Here is an 8,997-nt window from a genome sequence, read left to right on the forward strand (position 1 = left end):
TGGGCTCGGCAGGAATTCCTGAGAACACTGGGCCCATTCAGAGCGGCACAAAGGGACATTGAGGGGACATTGGGGGGACATTGAGGGGACACTGAGGGGACACTGAGGGGACACTGAGGGGACACTGAGGGGACAATGGGGGGACAATGAGGGGACATTGAGGGGACATTGGGGGGACACTGAGGGGACACCGAGGGGACACTGAGGGGACACTGAGGGGACACTGAGGGGACAGTGAGGGGACACTGAGGGGACACTGAGGGGACACTGAGGGGACACCGAGGGGACATTGAGGGGACACTGAGGGGACACTGAGGGGACAATGGGGGGACATTGAGGGGACATTGAGGGGACACCGAGGGGACACCGAGGGGACATTGAGGGGACACTGAGGGGACACTGAGGGGACACTGAGGGGACATTGAGGGGACAATGGGGGGACAATGAGGGGACACCGAGGGGACATTGAGGGGACACTGAGGGGACATTGAGGGGACACTGAGGGGACACTGAGGGGACACTGAGGGGACAATGGGGGGACAATGAGGGGACACCGAGGGGACATTGAGGGGACACTGAGGGGACACTGAGGGGACACTGAGGGGACGCTGAGGGGACATTGAGGGGACACTGAGGGGACACCGAGGGGACATTGAGGGGACACTGAGGGGACACTGAGGGGACATTGAGGGGACATTGAGGGGACATTGAGGGGACACCGAGGGGACACCGAGGGGACACCGAGGGGACACCGAGGGGACATTGAGGGGACATTGAGGGGACATTGAGGGGACACTGAGGGGACACTGAGGGGACAGTGAGGGGACACTGAGGGGACACCGAGGGGACACTGAGGGGACACTGAGGGGACGCTGAGGGGACATTGAGGGGACACTGAGGGGACATTGAGGGGACACTGAGGGGACACTGAGGGGACGCCACAGCCCGGCCAGGCGGCACAAAGGGACCTTTCAGTGCCACCGGGGCACCCGGGAAACCAAAACTGCCCAAACTCGGGGAAATTCACCTGGGGAGGGGGCAGAAATCCCAAAAACCCAGGTTGGACCCAGCAGGGATTGGGGAAATTACCACGGGGATTTCTGCCAAAATAATTCCTAAAAACCCAGGTTGGGTCTGGCTGGGTTTGGGGAAAATTCCCATGGGGAAGAGGCCATAATTCCTAAAAAATAAAAAAAATCCTAAAACTCCTAAAAATCCAGGTTGGACCCTGCAGGGATTGGGGAAATTCCCACAGGGATCTGTGCCACAATAATTCCTAAAAACCCAGGTTGGATCTGGCTGGGTTTGGGGAAAATTCCCATGGGGAAGAGGCCAGAATTCCTAAAAAATCCAGGTAGGATCTGGCTGGGATAGGGGAAATTCCCAGGGAGATTTTTGCAACAATAATTCCTAAAAAATCCAAGTTGGACCCTGCAGGGATTGGGGAAATTTCAGTGGGGATCTCTGACAAAATAATCCCTAAAAATCCAGGTGGGATCTGGTTTGGATTGGGGGAAATTCCCATGAGGAGGTGGCCATAAACCCTAAAAAAATAAAAAAAAAAAATCGTAAAATTCCTAAAAAAATTCTTAAAAAATCCAAGTTGGACCCTGCAGGGATTGGGGAAATTCCCATGGGGATTTCTGTTAAAATAATTCCTAAAAATCCAGGTTGGAGCCAGCAGGGGTTGGTGACACCACACTCAGCCTGAGCCTATTACAGGAAAATTATTTTTATTTATTTTTATTTTTATTCTTTTTATTATTTTGGGGTTTTTCCCTCTCGCCAGGGGTTTTCATCCCAAAAGGAATTGGCAGAAGGGCTGGAGGTGATGCAGAATTTGGGATGGATCCTGGAGATGCTGGAATTTTTTTTTTTTTGTGTTCCAGGGTTATTTCTGGGTTCCAGAAGGGATTTTTTGGGTCCCAAAAGGAGATTTTTGGGTCTCAGAGAGGATTTTTTGTGTTCCAGATGGATTTTTTTTGTGTTCCAGGGTTATTTCTGGGTTCCAGAAGGGATTTTTTGGGTCTCAAAAGGGATTTTTTGGGTGCCAGGCTCAGGCACTGGGCGCATACTGCAGCGCCAGGCGGTCAAAGTCGTTCTCCTGCAACCACAGCCAAAAATAAACAGAATTAATGAATCATTAATTAATCATTGAATAGTGATTACCAATCAATCCCCCTCCAATTTACATTTGTTACTTCTCCTCCAGCTGAACCCACCACAACCAGCTCCCTAAAACTAAATTAATTCCAATTTATCTCATTGAAATTAACACTAAATTAACAGCAAATCCCATTTATCCCTTTTTTTGTCTTTTGCTGCTTTTCCCTTCCCCTCTCCCCAAATTCCCTCTCCCATTTTTTCCTGTTTTAAGCCCAAATTTCCACCTGGGTTAAAAATCTGCATCTCAGAGCTTTTCTTCCAGCCTTGGGATTCCCAAAAGGGAAAACTGAACGAGACTGAGCTGTCCCCTTGGGATTTAATTCCCCTGGCTCCATCACAACGGGGGAAAATTGAATTTATTTGCTTTATTTCTGTTATTATTTCTATTTTCTGCCATTCCCCACCTTGGCCTGGTACTCCTGGATGAAGGGATGGTTTTTGTGAGCATCCTTCAGCTGGGACAGGTAACGATTGGTGACCTGGGAGGGACAAAAAAATTCAATTTTGGGATGGCAGGGTGGCACAAATCCCACCTGAATGTGGGGTTTTACACCTAAAATCCTGATTTTCTCACTGTCCCAGTTCAAACCATGCACACACTTGAAATAAAGAATAAAACACTTCAAAAAATCAACTTTCAGCGGCGGCTCCAAGTTAAAAAATTAAAAATCAGCAAGAGCTGAACTCGGAACTCCAAATGTTTTTTTTCTGCCCAGGTTTTTCCTCAATAATGTGGAATTCTGAATTCTGGAGTGGTTTGGGTTGGAAGGGACCTCAAAGACCATTGAATTCCATGGGAAAAGCCAAATCCCCAAATCCCAAACAGTTCTCTGCGAGCTGCCCATCCCAAAATGAGCCCAAAATTACCCCATTTAGCCCCAAAATTACCCCATTTATCCCCAAAATTATTCCAGAATAACCCCATTTATCCCCAAAAAGGTCCTGTTTAGCCCTGAAATAAGCTCAAAATGACCCCATTTAGTGCCCAAAATTACCCCATTTAACCCCAAAATAATTCCGTTTATTTCCAAAATGAGCCCAAATTACCCCATTTATCCCCAAAATGAGCCCATTTCCCCCCAAAATGACCCAAATTTCCCCCATTTCTCACCTCGGGGGCCTTGCCCAGGTGCTGGGACAGCACCACCAGGTTCAGCAGCGTCTCAGGGTGCCCGCTGTCCTGCAAAAATGGGATTTTCTCAGCAAAAGGGGCTGGGGGGGCCAGACAGGGAATTGGGAAATCCCTGGGACCCACCTGGGAGCCTGCAGGTGGAACGGAATGGATGGAAAAATAAAATAAAATAAAATAAAATAAAATAAAATAAAATAAAATAAAATAAAATAAAATAAAATAAAATAAAATAAAATAAAATAAAATAAAATAAAAATAAAGCAAAATAAAATATGAAAATATAAAAATTAAAATAATAAAAATAAATAACCACTAAAATTTAATAAAATGCAATACAGTAAACAAATTATAATTATATAATTATAATTTGTTTTTTATAATAATATATATATAATTATAATTATACACAAAATATAAAATAAAATACTATAAATGTGAAATAAAATATAAAAATAAAAATAAATAAATAAGCACTAAAATTTAATACAATACAATAAACAAATCATAATTACATAATTATAATTTGTTTTTTATAATAATATATATAATTATAATTATAAACAAAATATAAAATAAAATACGGTAAATGTGAAATAAAATACTGAAATGAAATAAAATAAAATAAACCAAACCAGTCTGCAAGCCCAAGCACAGCGAGGTGGATCCATAAACTGCCTTTGCTGTGGATTTGAGCAGGAAAACGGGGAATTTGGGGCTGTACTTTGTCCCTGTGGGAATTTGGGCTGTCCCTTGTCCATCAGGGATTTCTCTGGGGCTGTCCCTGTCCCTTTGGGAACTCTCTGGGTCTGTCCCTGTGTCCCTGTCCCTGTCCCTGTGTCCCTGTCCCCGTGTCCCTGTCCCCGTCCCCGTGTCCCCGTGTCCCTGTCCCCATGTCCATGTCCCTCTGTCCCTGTCCCCATGTCCCTGTGTCCCTGTGTCCCCGTGTCCCTGTCCCTGTCCCCGTGTCCCCGTGTCCCTGTCCCCGTGTCCCTGTGTCCCTGTGTCCCTGTCCCCGTGTCCCTGTCCCCGTGTCCCTGTCCCCCTGTCCCTGTCCCCGTGTCCCTGTCGGTCCCCACCTTGTCCAGGGCCTCCTGGAGCAGCCCCTCGGCCTCGTCCCAGCGGCCCTGGGCCATGGCAGCGGCCGCCTGCCCGTTGAGCAGCAGCAGCGAGGGGCTGAACCTGTCCGCCAGCTCCTGGAAGGTGTAGAAGGCGTCCTGCAGCTTCTCCCCGCCCTGGCACGGACAGACGGACAGACAGACACACGGACAGGGTCACCCTGCGCTGGGGAACCCTGATTTACAGACACAGGGTCACCCTGCGCTGGGGAACTCTGATTTACAGACACAGGGTCACCCTGCGCTGGGGAATCCTCATTTACAGCCTTGGGGTCAGCCCTGGGCTGGGGAATTCTGATTACACACACAGGGTCACTCCTGGGCTGGGCAATTCCTTATTTCCATCCTCAGGGTCATGGGAATTCCAGATCCCCATCCCTGGGGTCACTTCTGGCCTGGGAAATTCTGCTTTCCATCATTGGGGCCATCCCTGGGCTGGGAAATTCTCATTTACAGCCACAGGGTCATCTTTATATATTTTATATATATTATAAAGGGAAATCTTTATTTCCATCCTCAGGGTGATGGGAATTCCAGATCTCCATCCCTGGGGTCACTTCTGGCCTGGGAAACCCTGATTTGCAGACAGGGGTCACTTCTGGGCTGGGAATTCTGATTATATTTCCCCTGGGCTGGGAAATTCTGATTTCCATCATTGGGGCCATCCCTGGGCTGGGGAATTCTCATTTACAGCCACAGGGCCATGGGAATTCCTGATTTACACACAGGATCACTTCTGGGCTGGGAAATCTTCATTTCCATCCTCAGGATCATGGGAATTCCAGATCTCCATCTTTGGGGTCATTCCTGGCCTGGGAATTCCTGATTTGCAGCCTCAGGGCCATGAGGATTCCCCATTTCCATCCCCAAGGTCATTCCTCATTTGGGAATTCCTCATTTCCATCCTTGGGGATGGAAAATAAAATAAAATAAAAATAAATATAAATGACCCCATTTATCCCCAAAACGAGCCCAAAATGACCCATCATCCCCAAACTCGGTGGTTTTGCCTCATTCCCAAACCTCTTTGGGGACATTCTGTGTCCTGGAGCTGGCTGGGGCAGCAGAGCAGCTCCCTGGGGAATTTGGGCTGTTTTGGGGCTGTTTTGGGGCTGTTTTGGGGCTGTTTTGGGGATTTTTTTGGGATATTTTTGGGATTTTTTGGGGATTTTTTGGGGATGTTCTGGGGCTGTTTTGGGGATATTTTGGGGATGTTTTGGGGATATTTTGGGGATGTTTTGGGGATATTTTGGGTCCATCTGGCTTCCCCTGGGTACCCACCAGGGCCAGGTTGACCCAGGCCGTGGCCAGCTGGGTCAGGGTGGCATCCTCATCCTGCTCCTGCATCTTCTTCAGCTCCTTCCTGCAGGACAAAGGAAAAGGGATCTCAGCACAAAATCAAACAAATTTGGGGTTTTCCCCTCGAGCTTTCTGGGGTTTGTTGCACCAGGAGAGGCCTGGCTTGGGTCCTGGAAACGGGGAAGGGGAAGGGAAAGGGAAAAGGGGAAAAGGGGAAAAATGGAAAAGGGGAAAAAGGGAAAAAGGAAAATGAAAAAGGACAAAGGGAAGGCCCAGTCCCACCTGGCCAGGTCGAGCCTGTCGAGCTTCAGCAGGATCTGGATCATCATGGCCAGGCTGCAGGGACAGAGCACAGGGACTGACCCAGCTGGAGTCACCCCAAAGCCCACCTGGGATGGTCCTGAGGGTCCCTCTGACCCCAAACCCCACCTGGGATGGTCCTGAGGGTCCTCCCAACCCCAAACCCCACCTGGGATGGTCCTGAGGGTCCCTCCCGACCCCAAACCCCACCTGGGATGGTCCTGAGGGTCCCTCCCAACCCCAAACCCCACCTGGGATGGTGCTGAGGGCTCCCCCAACCCAAACACCGAGCCTGCGACCCCATTTTGGGGTTCCCTGACCATTCCAGGCTGCTTTTGGGGATGATGTGACCCCATTTTGGGGTTCCCTGACCACTCCAGGCAGGTTCTGGGGAGGCTGTGATCCCATTTTGGGGTTCCCTGACCACTCCAGGCAGGTTCTGGGGATGATCTGACCCCGTTTTTGGGGTCCCCTCACCACTCCAAGCAGGTTCTGGGGATGATCTGACCCCGTTTTCGGGGTCCCCTCACCACTCCAGGCTGTCCCCCTGGTGCAGGGCCCTCAGGGCGGCGTCGGGGTCCTGCTGGTGGCAGTAGATGGACGCTGCCATCAGCAGGAAGGTGCTGTTGGCCACGTCCACGCTCTTGGCCATCTTCTTGTCCAGCTCGGCCACGATGGAGTCCCTGGGGAGGACAAAGGGGAAATGGGGTGGGTTTGGGGGGAAATGGGGGAAAAATGGGCGAGAAAATGGGAAAACTGGGCGAGAAAATGGGGAAAATTTGGGAGAAAACAGGGGAGAAAATGGGGGGGGGAATGGGATAAAATGGGGAAGGAAATGAGAGAAACGGGAGAAAATGGGGGGGGAAAAGAGGGAGAAAAAAGGGAGAAAATGGTGGTGGGGGGATGGGATAAGATAAGGAAGAAAATGGGGGAGAAAGAGGGGAAAAATGAGGGGAAAAAAGGGAAAAAAAGGGGAAAAAAGGGGGAAAAAAGGGGGAAAAGGGGGAAAAAGGGGGAAAAGGGGAAAAAAAGGGGGAAAAAAGGGGAAAAAAAGGGGAAAAAAAGGGGAAAAAAAGGGGAAAAAAAGGGGAAAAAAAGGGGAAAAAAAGGGGAAAAAAGAGGGAAAAAAGGGGAAAAAAAGGGGAAAAAAGGGGAAAAAAAGGGGAAAAAAAGGGGAAAAAAAGGGGAAAAAAAGGGGAAAAAAAGGGGAAAAAAAGGGGAAAAAAAGGGGAAAAAAAGGGGAAAAAAAGGGGAAAAAAAGGGGAAAAAAAGGGGAAAAAAAGGGGAAAAAAAGGGGAAAAAAAGGGGAAGCTGTGGCTGCTCCATCCCTGGAGTGTCCCAGGCCAGGCTGGAGCCCCCTGCAAGGGATCCCTGCACATCAAAGCCCCCCAAAACCCCTGGGCCTGCAGGAACTGTGCCCTTTCCAGCCCCGGGAAGGGCTGGGACCCCCCAAACCCCCCAGAACAGGCTGGGACCCCCCAAAGCCCCGGCTCACCTCTGGCTCTGGCTGTCGCTGGCCAGGAACTGAGCGAACATCCTGACCGACTGCAGCTCGGGGCTGGGGCTGCCCTGCAGCTCGTCCAGAACCACCCCAAACTTCCTCTGCAAAACAGGAACGGGGCGGGGGGACAGGGCAGGGAAAAAGGGCAGCAAGAGAAAAGAAGGGGGAAAGGGAAGGAAAAAAAGGGGGGAAAAAGAAAGGGAAAAAAAAGAAAAAAAAGGGGAAAAAAGGGGAAAAGAACAAGGAAAAACAAGGAAAACACAGGAAAAAAAGGAAAATAAAAAAGGAAAATACAAGGGAAGGACAAGGAAAAGACAGGGAAAAAAAACAAGAAAAAACCAAGGAGAAAAACAAGGAGGAAAAAAACAAGGAAAAAAAAAACAAGGGAAAAAACAAGGAAAAGAAGGAAGGGCAGGGAGAGCAGGAAAAGAAGGAAAATCCAAAAAAGCAGGAAGGAAGGGAGAGAAGGGAGATTGGGGTTTGAGCAGAACTCTCAAGGATCTGCAGGGACACGACCCAGGGAAGGGATCTGGGATTTGGGATCCCAGGGCTTTGCCCCTCCCAGGCTCACCTGGGCGATGTAGGATCGGAACAGGAACACGTCCCGCTCGGCCTCCTGCTGGGGGCTGCTGGGCTGGGGAGGGAAACGGGGAATCCTCAGGGACCTGGGGACCCCAGAACAGCCCCACACAAACAGCCCCACACAAACCAACCCCCGCCCCAGCCCCGGGAGCCGCGGCGGGCCCGGACCTTGGCGCGCTGGGCCTCGTTGATGGCGGCCTGGAAGGCGCCGATGTAGAAGTTGTTGCGGAGGTCGAACAGCTCGTCCGCCTCCCCCGCCGGGGCCGCGCCCGTCCCGGCCGCCATCGCCGCAGACACGAACCCGGAAGCGCCCGCGCCGCGCGGGCTGCCGGGAGCCGCCGTCGCCATGGGAACCACCAATAGCAACGCGAGGAGGAGAATACGTCACAAAAAGCGACGTGTAGGCGGGGTCAGGGAGAGACGGCCAATGAGCGGCCCGCGCGGCTCTGACGCCATCAGGGCGGGGTTATTGCGAGTCGACCAATGAACGACGAGAACGGTGCTGACGCAATTAGGGCGGGGTTAGAGCCAGCCAGCCAATGAGCGACGGGCACGGCCGTGACGCCATAAGGGCGGGGTTAGAGCGAGTCGACCAATGAACGACGAGAACGGTGCTGACGCAATTAGGGCGGGGTTAGAGCCCGCCAGCCAATGAGCGACGGGCACGGCCGTGACGCAATAAGGGCGGGGTTAGAGCGAGTCGACCAATGAACGACGAGAACGGTGATGACGCAATTAGGGCGGGGTTAGAGCCAGCCAGCTAATGAGCGACGGGCACGGCCGTGACGCCATAAGGGCGGGGTTAGAGCGAGTCGACCAATGAGCGGTAAGAATGGCGTTGACGCCATCGGGACGCGCAGCGCCGTGCGTGGGCGGGGTCAGAGCCAGCCGGCCAATGAGCG

The 8,997-nt window shown here is 51.0% G+C and overlaps 1 protein-coding gene across 2 annotated transcripts; it reads right to left on the reverse strand.

Annotated features, from left to right (window-relative positions):
• Positions 1-1,716: 1,716 nt before the first annotated feature.
• COPE (COPI coat complex subunit epsilon) lies at positions 1,717-8,437 on the reverse strand. Of its 2 annotated transcripts, XR_012577245.1 has the most exons (11): positions 8,264-8,437; positions 8,085-8,147; positions 7,508-7,614; positions 6,543-6,695; positions 5,995-6,048; positions 5,695-5,776; positions 4,375-4,530; positions 3,278-3,346; positions 2,571-2,645; positions 2,003-2,104; positions 1,717-1,919 (listed from the first exon to the last, which is right to left on the reverse strand). XR_012577245.1 is itself a non-coding variant. In XM_074528787.1 (10 exons), exons 1-10 carry the CDS (start codon positions 8,378-8,380, stop codon positions 2,057-2,059), a joined length of 924 nt encoding a protein of 307 aa, XP_074384888.1. In that variant the 5' UTR covers positions 8,381-8,437; the 3' UTR covers positions 1,953-2,056. The 2 variants fall into 2 exon arrangements, 1 of the variants encoding a protein (XP_074384888.1); XM_074528787.1 differs by lacking the exon at positions 1,717-1,919 and having other exon boundaries at positions 1,953-2,104.
• Positions 8,438-8,997: the final 560 nt, after the last annotated feature.

The sequence above is a fragment of the Zonotrichia albicollis genome, chromosome 29, assembly GCF_047830755.1.
Source record: "Zonotrichia albicollis isolate bZonAlb1 chromosome 29, bZonAlb1.hap1, whole genome shotgun sequence".
Lineage (NCBI taxonomy): Eukaryota > Metazoa > Chordata > Aves > Passeriformes > Passerellidae > Zonotrichia > Zonotrichia albicollis.

Bases quoted from the DNA above. Each gene is read 5' to 3' on its own strand.
- COPE (XM_074528787.1), bottom strand. From the start codon at position 8,380: ATGGCGGCCGGGACGGGCGCGGCCCCGGCGGGGGAGGCGGACGAGCTG. The intron at 7,615-8,084 runs GTGAGCCTGGGA...CCTGTTTTGCAG, and splicing joins TCCGATCCTACATCGCCCAG to AGGAAGTTTGGGGTGGTTCT. The intron at 6,696-7,507 runs GTGAGCCGGGGC...TGTCCTCCCCAG, and splicing joins AGCGACAGCCAGAGCCAGAG to GGACTCCATCGTGGCCGAGC.